This window comes from Mustela putorius, unplaced genomic scaffold (genome assembly GCF_011764305.1).
Source record: "Mustela putorius furo isolate JIRA1106 unplaced genomic scaffold, ASM1176430v1.1 tig00003911_pilon_pilon_pilon, whole genome shotgun sequence".
NCBI lineage: Eukaryota > Metazoa > Chordata > Mammalia > Carnivora > Mustelidae > Mustela > Mustela putorius.
Window position 1 is genome coordinate 556,211 of NW_025422058.1, and position 12,540 is coordinate 568,750.

The following is a 12,540-nucleotide window of genomic DNA, read 5'->3' on the forward strand; positions in this document are numbered from 1 at the left end:
TACCAGATAATATTATTTTCAAGTATCTTCTCTCATTCAGTGAGTTAGACTTTTCATTCTAATGATGGTCTCCTTCATTGTACAAAATTTTTTTAGTTTGATAAGTCCCAGTTTTTTATTTTTGCTGTTCCTTTCCCTTGCCTCAGGGGACAGATCCAAAAATACACTTCTTAAGCCTGATATCCAAGAATTTACTGCCTGTGTTTCTTTTAAATAGTCTTTAATCCATTTTGAGTTTATTTTTGAAAATGGTATTAAAATGGTCCAGTTTCATTCTTTTTCATGTAGCTGTCTGGTTTTCCAGCACCATTTTTTGAAGAGAACGCCTTTCCTTATATATATTCTTTTGCTTTGTCGAAGATTAACCATATAAGCATGGGGTTACTTTAAGGCTCTCTTTTCTGCTCTGTTGATCTGTGTCTCTTTGTGACAGTATTTTGATTACTATCACTTTGTGTAGTATACCTTGAAATCTTGGATTGTGATACCTCTGGATTTGTTAAGATTCTTTCTCAAGATTGCCTTGGCTTTTCAGGGTCATTTGTAGTTCCATATTAATTTTAGAATTATTTGTTCTTATTCTGTGAAAAATACTATTGCTTTTTGATAGGGATTACATGAATTTGTAGATTGCCTCTAGTGTGGACATTTTGACAGTATTTTTCTAGTCCATGAGCATTGTGTATCTTTTTATTTATTTGTATCACCTTCAGTTTCTTTGACCAATATCTTATCATTTCATATATAGTATAGTCTTGTCATCTCTTGGGTTAAATTCATTCCTAGGTATTTTATTCTTTTTGATGCAGTTGTAAATGGGATTTTTTTTTTCTATTTCTCTTTCAGTTTGTTATTAATATGTGGAAATGCAACATATATTTTTGTGTATTGATTTTGTATCCTGCAACTTACTGAATTCATTTTTTAGTTCTAATAGTTTTCAGTGGAATCTTTAGGGTTTTCCCTGTATATGTCATCTGTAAATAGTGACCGTTTTACTTATTCCTTACCAGTTTGGATTACTTATTTCTTTTTCTTGTCTGATTACATTGGATGGGACTTCCAATACTATGTTGAATGAAAGTGGTAAGAGTGAGTATCCTTGTTGTTTTTCTGATCTCAGAGAAAAAGCTTTCAGCTTTTCACAGTGGGGTATGTTAACTATAGGGTCATCATCTATGGCATTCTTTATGTTGAGGTATGTTTCCTTTAAATCCACTTTGTTGAAAATTTTTATTATGAAAGGATATTGAATTTTGTCAAATACTTTTTCTGCATTGAGACAATCATATTTTTATCCTTCATTTTGTTAATGTGTTATATCATATTGATTGATTTATAGATATTGTACCTTTAGATCCCTGAGATTAGTCCCATGGGATCGTGGGAAATAATCCTTTTAATGTATTGTTATATTTGTTTTGTTAATATTTGTGAGGATTTTGCATGTATGTTGATCAGTGATATTGATCTGTAATTTTCTTTTTTTGTGTCTGATTTTGTTGTCAGGGTAATACTGGCCTTATAGAATGAATTTGGAAGCATTCCTTCCTCTTCTGTTTGTTGTTAGTTTTTTGGGGCTTGGTGTTTTGTTGTTTGTTGTTGTTGTTGTTGTTGTTTGGAAAAGTTTGAGAAAGATAGGTATTACTTCTTTAAATGTTTGGTAGAACTCATCTGTAAAGCCATCTGATTCTGGACTTCACTCTCTGCTGGGCATTTTTTAAGTACTGATTCAATTTCATTACTGGTGATCGGTCTGTTCAGATTTTTTATCTCTCCCTGATTTAATCTTAGATTATGTGTTTCTAGAAATTTATCCATTTCTTCTAATTTGTTGGCATGTCATTGTTTTTAATAGATTCTTCTAATTCTTTGTACTCCTATGGTGTCCATTGTAACTTCTCTTTCATTTTTTACTTATTTCAGTTCTCTTTTTTTCTTGAGGAAGCTGGCTATAAAGTTTCATCAGTTTTGTTTATCTCTTTTCAAGAACCAGCTCTTAGTTTCATCTATCTTTTGTTTTTTGTTTTTTATATTTCATTTATTTCTGCTCTGATCTTTATTACTTCCTTTTTTCTGCTAACTTTGGGCTTTGCTATTTTTCTGATTCCTTGAGGTTTAAGGTTAGATTATTTGAGATTTTTCTTGTTTCTTGAGATAGGCCTGTATCACTGTAAACTTCCCTTTTAGAAGCATTTTTGTTGCATCCCAAAGATTTTGAGCCATTGTTTCCCTTTTCATTTATGTCCAGGTATTTTTTTTATTTCCTCTTTGATTTCTTCTTTGACTCATTGTTTATTTAGTAGCATATTGTTTACCGCCACATGTTCATGTTTTTTCTAGTTTTCTTCTAATTGATTTTTAGTTTCATACCATTTTGGTCAGAAAAGATACTTGAGGGTGCCTGGGTGGCTCAGTGGGTTAAGCCACTGCCTTCGGCTCGGGTCATGATCTCGGGGTCCTGGGATCGAGTCCCGCATCGGGCTCTCTGCTCAGCGGGGAGCCTGCTTCCTCCTCTCTCTCTCCCTGCCTGCCTCTCTGCCTACTTGTGATCTCTCTCTGTCAAATAAGTAAATAAAATCTTAAAAAAAAAAAAAAAAGAAAAGATACTTGATATGATTTCAGTCTTAAATATTTTGAGGTTTATTTTGTGGCCTAACATGATCTGTTCTTGAGAATGTCCCATGCGCACTTGAAAAGAATGTATTTTGTTTTTAGATAGAGTGTTGTATACATATCTGTTAATTCTATCTGGTCTAATGTGACTTTCAAAGTCACTGTTTTCTTAATGATTTTTCTATCTGGATTATCTGTCCATTGATGTAAGTTAAGGTATTAAAAGTTCCCTACTATTATTGTATGATTTCAGTTTTGTCCTTTGTGTTTGTTAATACTTGCTTTTTATTTTTAGGTGCTCCTACGTTGGGTATATTGATATTTAAATTCTTATATTCTCTTTTTGGATTGATCTCTTTAACATTATGTAATGCCCTCTTTGTCTCTTTTTAGTCTTTGTTTTAAAGTCTGTTTTGTCTAATACAAGTATTGCTACCCACCTTTTTTTTTTTCTTCCATTGGAATTTTTTTTTCCATCCCTTTACTTTTAGTCTGTATGTGTCTTTAGATCTGAAATAATTTCTCGTGGGCAGCGTATGGTTGGGTCTTCTTTTTTTTTTAGCCATGCAGTCATCCTGTATCCTTTGATTGGAGCATTTACATTTACAGGAATTACTGATAGGTATGTACTTCATTTTTGTTCATTGTTTTCTGGCTATTTTCGTAGTTCTTATCTGTTCCTTTCTTCTCTTGCTTCCCTTGTCATTTGATGACTTTAGTAGTATGCTTGGATTCCTTTCTTTTTATTTTTTGTGTGTCCATTTTAAGTTTTGGTTTGTGGTTACCATGAGGTTTGTATGTAACATCTTATGTATACAACGGTCTGTCTTAATAGTCATCGCTTAAGTTAGAACACATTCTAAAAATACTTCATTTTTACTCCCTCCTCTACATTTTATGTATGTGACATATTTCACTACTTTTATTTCGTGTATCCTTTAATTTCTGTAGGTATAATTTATTTTGTTTTTTAACAAATACTTCTGTTTTTTAAGCTTCATATACTAGCCAGTGAAATTTTTTCCTTTTATAATTTTCTTATTCCTAGCTCTGGCCTTGCCTTTTCCACTTACGGAAGTCTCTTTAACATTTCTTATAAGGCTGGTTTAGTGGTGATGAAGTCCTTTAACTTTTTGTCTGGGAAACTCTTTATCCTTCTTTACTTCTTAATGATAACCTTTCTAGGTAATCTTGGTTGTAGGTTTTTTTTCAGAAGGGTCTAGGTTTTTTCCATGACAGTCATGTCATGCCATTCTCTTCTGGCCTGCAAAGTTTCTGCTGAAAAATAAGCTAACAGCCTTACAGGGTTTCCCTTGTACATAAGTAGTTGGTTTTAAGATTCTCTTTATCTTTAATTTTTGATGTTATGATTAATAAATATCTTGGTGTGGACCTCTTGGTTTCCTATTGTTTGGTGATCTGTGTACTTCCTGGATCTGGATATCTGTTCCCTTTCCCAGGTTAGGGAAGTTTTCAGTTATTATTTCTTAAAATAAGTTTTCTGCCTCTTTCTCTCTCTCTTCTCCTAAGACCTCTATACTGTTAATGTTAATATCTTTGGTATTGTTATAAATTCCCTTAACCTATCCTCATTTTTTAGTTCTTTTTTTTCTCTTGTTCAGCTTGGATGCTTTCTACTACCCAGTCTTCCAGATTGCAGATTCATTCTTTTGTATTCTCTAATCTGCTGCTGACTCTAGTATGTATTTTTCATTTCAGTTACTGTATTCTTCGGCTCTGATTGGTTCTTTTTTATATTTTCTTTTTCTTTGTTGAAATTCACCCTTAGTTCATCCATTCTTCTCTCAAGTCTGGTGAACATCTTTATGACCATGACTTAGAACCTATACCGGGTATATTGGTTATTTCCATTTTGTTTTGTTCTTTTTCAGAGGTTTTGTCTTATTCTTTCATTTGGAACATAGTTGTCTGTTTCCTCGTTTTGTGTTTGTTTCTCTGTATCACGTGGGTCAGCCATGTCTCCTGGTTTTGAAAGTAGTGGCTTGTGGTTTTGAGGTGCCCTGTAACACAACCCTTCCCCCCACCCTATTAACAAAACCAGGCGCTCCAGCATAGGGGATGGGATCCCCTGTGTAAGCTGTGTGTACCTTCCTCTTGTAACTAGGCCTTGATCTGGGGGCATTAGTGGGTGGGCTGGCCCTCAGCCCAGCTGGCTACAGTGATCAGCTGCACCTACTACAGTTGCACTGCTGGGCAGTGCTGGTCCCCAGTGCAGCTGACTGAGAAGCCTGACTGTAGCTGCTGTGGGTAGGCTGGTGGGTGGGACTGGCTCTCCCCGTCCCCAGGACAGGAGTAGTTTTGAAAGTGTTCTAGGACCCCCACCCCAGTGCTGCCCACTAGGTGTGATGGAGCAGTAATCATTTTCTGGGGACACAAGTTTTGACGAAGGCTGCCCATCAGGTGTTGCAGAGCAGGAGCCACTTTGAAGGGGTGCCTGCCAGCATGAGTGGATTGAGCAGGGAGCATCCACGGGCAAAGCTGGGGTGGGGTAAGCATTGCTAGCAAGGTAGATAGAGGGTGTCAGAACTGGCCCTTATGTCTGGCCAACTAGGCAGAAGGGGGTTGGAAATGGTGCTAACTAGTACCTTCTTCCCTAGAGAGAATCCCTGCAGATACCAGACCCTCAAGCACATGCTCTCAAATTAGTAAGTGAAAATCTTCATGTATAACCCAGGTGCTTTTCAAACTGCTGCTTCAGCACAGGGTCTCTATACAAATGACATAGTACGCTGGCCCTTTGAAAGTGGAATATCCGTTTCCTTTAGTCTTCTGACTCTTTCAGAGTTAAGCCCATTCATTTTCAAAGTTACTGGAGTTAATCCCTTCTTATTTTCAAAGCCAGATGTTACAGGGATTCATCTTCCCCATGCAGGTCCCCAGAGTAGGGGTTGCCCACTGTGAGGCATGATGGGCCTTGTACCTCGAGGAGGAGTTCTGTACCTATGATAATCCTCTCATTTGTGGGTTGCCATATACCAGCTTTGGTACTCAACTGCCTCTCTGCCCCGCCTGCCCTTCTCCAGGGGGCTTCTGTATGTTTTTTTTAGCAATGGAAGATCTGTTCTGCTAATTTTCAGGTGGTTTTCAGAGTGAGTTTTTACATTATATGTAGCTGTTGCCTCAGTGTGTCCATGGAGGGAGGTAAGCTCAGGATTCTCCTACCTCACCATCTACCTAGAACTCCTTAAGATGCTTTACATTCCATTTTCATGAATATGATTATATAATATACATAACAATTAGTTACATCTCAAGTGATGTTTGCTAGAAGTTGTGCTTTGGCTTATCAAATTGTAACATTCATTCAAAATTTTATTTTTTTTCTTTATCCCTGATTGTATATATGCGTAACATTGCTATTCATATACAGGAAAAAGAATAACTGTAGTGTAGCACAGTTAACACGAAATTTATGCTGTTTCAATAGAACATTTTACTATGGAAGGACAAACATAATCTGTTTGGGTTTTTCCAGCCTCGGGTTTGTTTTGTTGTTGTTTGTTTTGTTTTGTTTTGTTTTTCTTTTTCTTTTAATTTTTAATACAGAAAATTCAAATGTACAAAAGTAACAGAGAAGTATAATGACCCCACCCCAGATATCCCCACACTTCCCAAATCCCATATTATTTGAAGAAAATCTATAGAATATCATTTCATCTAAAAATTTTAATTTGTACTTTCAAGAGGAAAGGATTTTTTTAAAATTACCAGAATTAATATTTTTTAATAAAAGTAATCACAGTATGTATACCATACAGCAAATGATCACAATACTGTGATCACATTTATTGTTAAGTAAGTTAACTGTAAATCCTTAATATTTAATATCCAGTTTTCATATCCATTCAACTTATATATGCCATAAGTGGTTTGTTGTAGTTTTATACTTTGCTGGTTTGATTGGAATATAGTAGGGGTTATGCATTATGAATAGTACATCTTTAATGCCTCTTTTAATCGGTTTCTCCTTCCATCTCATTTTTTTCCTTACAGTTATTTTTGAATGAACTTGGGTTATCATATCCCAGAAGTGTTGTTTAACACATTAATGTGGTTTTTTATATTTCCTATAAATTGGTAACTGCCATTTTACCAACTGGTAACTACCAGGTAGAGAATTGATCCCATTGTGGTTCAAAAATTCTTTTGGCAAGGTATCTTTGTTCATCAAGAAGAATATGATATCTGGTTTATTTTAATTGATTGCTCATTACCATTTTAATAACAGAAACAAAACCTTACAGTCTTAATTAGCACCCTAACGTAGTTACTCTTATTACTTAAAATTATCTTTTTAATAAGTCGCTGTATTAGGAAATTCATAGTCAAAGCTGTGTTTGTTAAACAGTATTTATTTTTCCCCGGTTTTATTCAGACCAGCTCTCCCTTCAGAACTTCACTTTCTGGAATATCCTTAACTTTGCATTGTAAGGATTTTTCCTGGGATTCAAATTGGCAGTACTCATCTTTTTAATTTGAACCTGCATTAAATTGTATTCTAATTAGCCATCAGAGGACAGGTCTTCTTTCCCCATCTTAGATACATTTGAAGCTATATCAGCTTCAAATACATACAAAAAGAACCAAGAGCTCTGTCAAAGGAAGGGTATTATGTAGTTAGGCAGCTTTTTAACCTCTTGTATTAGTAGCCCCCCCCCCTTTTTTTATTACTACTTTTAGGACCTGTGAACTTTTCCCACTTTTTAAATTTCCAGTTTCAATGTTTTCCCATGAAACTGCAGTTTTTAAAAACAATCATTTCATGAGGTGGAATTCATATTTTTATATTAACATTTATATTAATAAAACTAACAACAGCGCCACTGATTTTGCCTGATTTCTATTTAGTGTGCTGTAAACTCCCAAGAAATTTCCAGATATTGATAAACTACCTAAATATAATAGGACTTCTGCATAAATCTTGACAAGCTTATAGAATCCCAACTTTTCTTACTTAATATAATGAATTTCCTATTTTTGCTGCCCCATTATAGTGGAGTGTCTAAATAGTACATTTTAACTATTAAAGCACATGCAGTATCATTACAGTATAAAATGTAATACCTTCTGCTAAGCCTCCAGTTTCCTCACCCCCACTGTGAATGTGTTTCCTAAATCATGTTTTTAGGTAGATGATCTTTTTTCACCATGCATGTTAACCTGCTTAGATTGTGTCATGCAGTCAAAACAGGATAGAAAAATTCCCACTTAAAGATTAGTTTTCCTTTTGATTTGTTTCCTGGTAGATTTTTCTCAAGGGTTGTTTCAAATTGGAAAAGCCCTGGAGCATCTGGGTGGCTCAGTTGGTTAAGCAACTGACTCTTGATTTCCACGGAGACCTGATCTCAGGGTCATGAGATTGAACCCCACATCAGGCTTCCAGCTCAGCAGGGAGTCTGCTTGAGCTTCTCTCTGCCTCTCCCATCCCCACCACATATCCCCCACCTCTTACTTGCATGCTCTCTCTCAAATAAATCTTTTTTAAAAAATTAGAAAAGCCTTAAAAAATTTAAGTATCAAGTGTTTGATATTTATTTTTACTTTTCTAAAGTAAATTGACAATGTATTTTAGAGCGATGAAAATGAACAAGAGCAACAATCAGATACAGAAGAAGGATCCAATAAGAAAGAAACTCAGGTAAAAAGCATTTGTGTTTAGAAGTATTCGTATTTTTTAAGGATTGCTATTTGCTTGTGTTTGTATTTATTCATGCAAGACAGTTACTGCACACTGTTCCCGCATGCTGGGGATAGACTTAGAGCTTCTCTGGGGTCAGGGGTAAATGGACTGGAAGGGACACAAAGAATATTTTAGAGACAATGGAAATATTCTGGATCTTGATTATAATGGTGATTTTCTGGATATATACAGCTGTCAAACTTACCAAACTGCATACCCTAAGTGAATAGTTTATTATATATAAATTAATCTTCAGAGTTGAAAAGAAAAAAAAAGTAAGGGATATCGAGAAGTAGTGGAGGGCAAAGTTAGCTTCTAGAGAAGACAGTAAGTAGGTCTTTTTAACTTTCTTGACATTCATTTAGAAATTTAGTGCTCTAAAGGACTTTTATATTATCAGAACTTACTGTACCAACAGTCTTCTCCAAAAAGGCATTTTTTCCTCCTCAGTAGTGATGAAGAAACTAAGGCAAGTTTGAATGACTTAAAGGGTTACATAACTAGCAAATTCTGAAAGTTTCTTCCCACTGTTTTTCCCCCTCTATTCCCTATTGTTTGGCTGCGGAGAAAGCTGACATGCTTTAAAGACCTCTATTCACATAAGGGTAGAGCCATATAATATGAATTAGTTCTAATCTTCTAAGCTTAGCAGTATCTAACCTGAAATGGCATTCTGTCATATCATCTTTATTTTTTACTTGGAGTTCCTAAATAGAGGTATTGAAATTCTTTTCAGTCAGCAAGGATGTACATTAATATGAAGCGACCAGAAGTTGGTTACTTGTGCTATGTGACTGTGGATGTTACTTTTAGGGCCAAGTTTGCTATTTGGTCCTGAAAGGTACTTTTATTTTATAAATAGGTACCCAGACAGATAATAAAGAATTAATTACTTCCAAGGGTAAATTATTTGCAGGGTGAAGTTTTATCACCTTTAAACCCTTTGCCTCTCAGTTGTTAGCATCCCCCAATTCCCCTGTATCTTGTGTTTATTATATTCTGTAAACCTGACCATTGTCTTCCTTTCCCAGTGGTGAATTCCCATCTTTCAAGGGAAAAATACTAGGAAAACAAGAGGGAATGGGTTAGTAAACATATCACACAGACCTCACATCCCACCAGGCTGGGATAGAAGGGAAAAGGTTTTCTGACTTCGAGTTGTGACTTTGAAGCATATTGCTTCTTGTGTTTAAATTTTCCTGTTAAAGTTATACATGAGATACATTAAGACTGAGTAGAAAATTGTTTGTAGGGAGAAACATTTTCCTAGTTCCAAACAGTTTAAATAGGTTTGTTCATTTTAAATAAGGGGTTATTTAGCTCTTGTTTTACAGAAAACCCAACTGAAATCAAATTGAACAAAGAATTTGTTATGCTCCTGTTGTATTACACAACCCTCTATGTCAGCTTCATCCTCAAGCAGGTATACCTCACCGGGCTGGGATTTATAATAATTGGCTTGGACTAGGCAAAGTCTACCACTAGGGTAGTGCAGCCATTTTACTACTAACGTGGGCTGTATACCATCTCACTTAAACCAGTTGACTGGTACACTGTGAGGAAAAGGAAGAATGGAAGTTAACGAGTCTTTACAGTAAACTAGAAAAGTGCTTCTGGCCATTAGATATGCCACTCTCTTTTAAAAGCTTGTGGCATCGGGGATGCCTGGGTGGCTCAGTCAGTTAAACATCTGTCTCCAGCTCCGGGCATGATCCCAGGGTGCTGGGATCGAGTCCCTCACGAGGCTTCTTGCTCATTGAGGAGCCTGCTTCTCTCTCTCTCTTCTGCTCCCGCTGCTTGTGTGCCTGCTCACTCACCCTCTCTCTCTCTGATGAATAAATAAATAAAATACTTTAAAGGAGGGGGCGGGGCTCCTGGGTGGCTCAGTTGATAAGCATCTGCCTTCCGCTGGTCCTGGGATTCAGCCTCCCCACATTGGGCTTCCTGCTGAGCAGGAAGCCCGCTTCTCCCTCTCCTACTCCGCCTGCTTGTGTTCCCTTTCTGTGTCTCTGTTTATCAAATAAATAAGTAACATCCTAAAAAAAAAATTGTAGCATCAGCCCCTGCTTTTCCTTGTAAAAGTATTAGCAAAATTCTTCTGTGCATTTTCTGAAGTAAATAATGTCATCACCTCAGAAGTGTGTTTGATAATAGAACTTCCATTCAGGTTATAGAATCCAAGTTAACCACATTAAAAAATGGCATTGGGTCGTGTACTTTTTTGCTTCAAAGGTAAGCAAATAGTCAATTTCAAAAAGTTCCTCCAAATTCAGAATTGCATGTGAAACTCAAGCTGTCTACCTTCAGAATATAAATTAAAAGAAATTAAGATTAAACTTTATCGCAGAAAATTGCATGATTTTATCATAACATTTGTTGTTATTAGAATTATATATTATCAGAATCATGTGTTACAACATTCTTTCTAAAAATAGGACTTCTGTTGCTTTGGCTATTGTGATTTGCTTTCATTAAGTTATTGTATAATAAAACTTCAATCATGCAAAGGATATTAGTAATCAAGAATTTAAGGGGTGCCTGGGTGGTGCAGTGGGTTAAGCCTCTGCCATCTGCTCAAGTCATGATCTCAATGTCCTGGGATAGAGCCCTGTATGGGGCTCTCTGCTCAGCAGGGAGCCTGCTTCCCCCTCTCTCTCTGCCTGCCTCTCTGCCTACTTGTGATCTCTGTCTGTCAAATAAATAAATAAAATCTTTAAAAAAAAAAAAAAAGGATTTACGTATGACACCAAGGCAAGAAAAAAGAAAAGATTAACAGATTTAATTATTTAAACATATAAAACTAGAATACGACAGAAAAGATACCCTTCTTAAAGTGAGACACATTTGCTCAGTTAAAAGTGAATAATCTTGGCATCTATCATACTTTAAAGTTTAGTATTTATATTATGAAAAACTCTAGGAAAAGAGAGACAGAATACATGAAACTTAAAATTTTACAAAAGAAGAAATACAAGTAGCCAATAAGCTTGAAAATGCATTTAATTTTACTAATAACCAAAGACATGACAATTAATATAAAAAAGTAAAATTGGCAAAGGCTAGTAGTGCTCAGATTTGGTATGATCACTATTGAAATAGTATTTTTATATAAGGTTTTGGAACTGTAACAAATTCATCCTTTACAGAAATTAGTTTAACAGTACAAATCAGAAATTCATACATGGATATCAATACAAAAAAGGTAACAGTAGTTATCTAGAGGGTTGGAGGCCAGGGGAGTTATAGAGGAACTTTTTAGGCTGTGGTACTTTTAGATAAGCTTATGGTTCTGTAATTAAGTATATTTTTACTTTGAAAAAATAATTTTGAAATACAGGAAGCAAGAACATTGCTATATGAAATAAGGACATACGCTAAATGAAATAGGCTAGTCCTGAAATAGACATAATGTATGATCCCACTTATATGTAGGGGTGAGGGTAGAAGAATATGGGGAGTTGTTCAATGTGTATAAAGTTTGTTTTGCAAGATAAGAATATTCTAGAGCTGTGTTGCACAACAATGTGAATATGTTAACGCTATTGAGCTGTACTCAAAGTAGTTTAGATGGTAACTTTTATGTCATGTGTTTTTATTACAGTCTCAAAAATGTAACAAATAACAATGATAGCACCATAATTTTTAAAGACAAAGAAATGGAATTTGAGTTATTTCTGTGACTGCCTAGAGTTTTGTTTGTTTGTTTGTTTTTGAATTTAAATCAGTGAACCAGAGTGCAAGTTGTGAGATGAATGGTGATGTTTCCATTTGATATTTACACATTTTACTTCATACATGATATTTTTCTAAATTTGAGTAATATCTCTTGGTTTTTTTGGTTCTGGGTTTTTTTTTTTAATTGAGATATAATTGACATACAATATTGTATTAGTTTTAGGTGTTCAACGTAGTGATTCATTATTTGTATATATTGGAAAATGATCACCACAGTAAGTCTAGTTAATATCCATTCCCACACATAGTTACATTTTCCCCCGTGATAAGAACTTTCAAAGTCTATTCGCTTAGCAGTATTTGAATTTGAATCTCTTGAAAGCTGAAATTTAACTCAAAATTGTTATTGTCATAAAACTAACGAACAAATCAATGAAATAAAGCATTATTACATCAAAAACTAGGAAGCAAGTACAAAATTAAAATTGGTTTTGCAAAGGAAATTTAAGTAGACTAAATAGACTAAGGCATTTTTAGTCCAAATGAGA

The 12,540-nt window shown here is 35.2% G+C and overlaps 1 protein-coding gene across 7 annotated transcripts in view; it reads left to right on the forward strand.

Annotated features, from left to right (window-relative positions):
* The window catches only part of PPP1R12A (protein phosphatase 1 regulatory subunit 12A), a 147,965-nt gene that overhangs the window by 118,358 nt on the left and 17,067 nt on the right, over positions 1 to 12,540 (forward strand). For 5 of the 7 annotated variants that reach the window (XM_045069079.1, XM_045069081.1, XM_045069080.1 and 2 more), the window contains 2 exons: positions 5,235 to 5,282; positions 8,210 to 8,275. In XM_045069079.1, the coding sequence (XP_044925014.1) occupies positions 5,235 to 5,282; positions 8,210 to 8,275 (114 nt within the window). The remainder of the gene's footprint in view (positions 1 to 5,234; positions 5,283 to 8,209; positions 8,276 to 12,540) is intronic. The other 2 variants (XM_004752352.3, XM_004752349.3) reach the window with 1 other exon arrangement.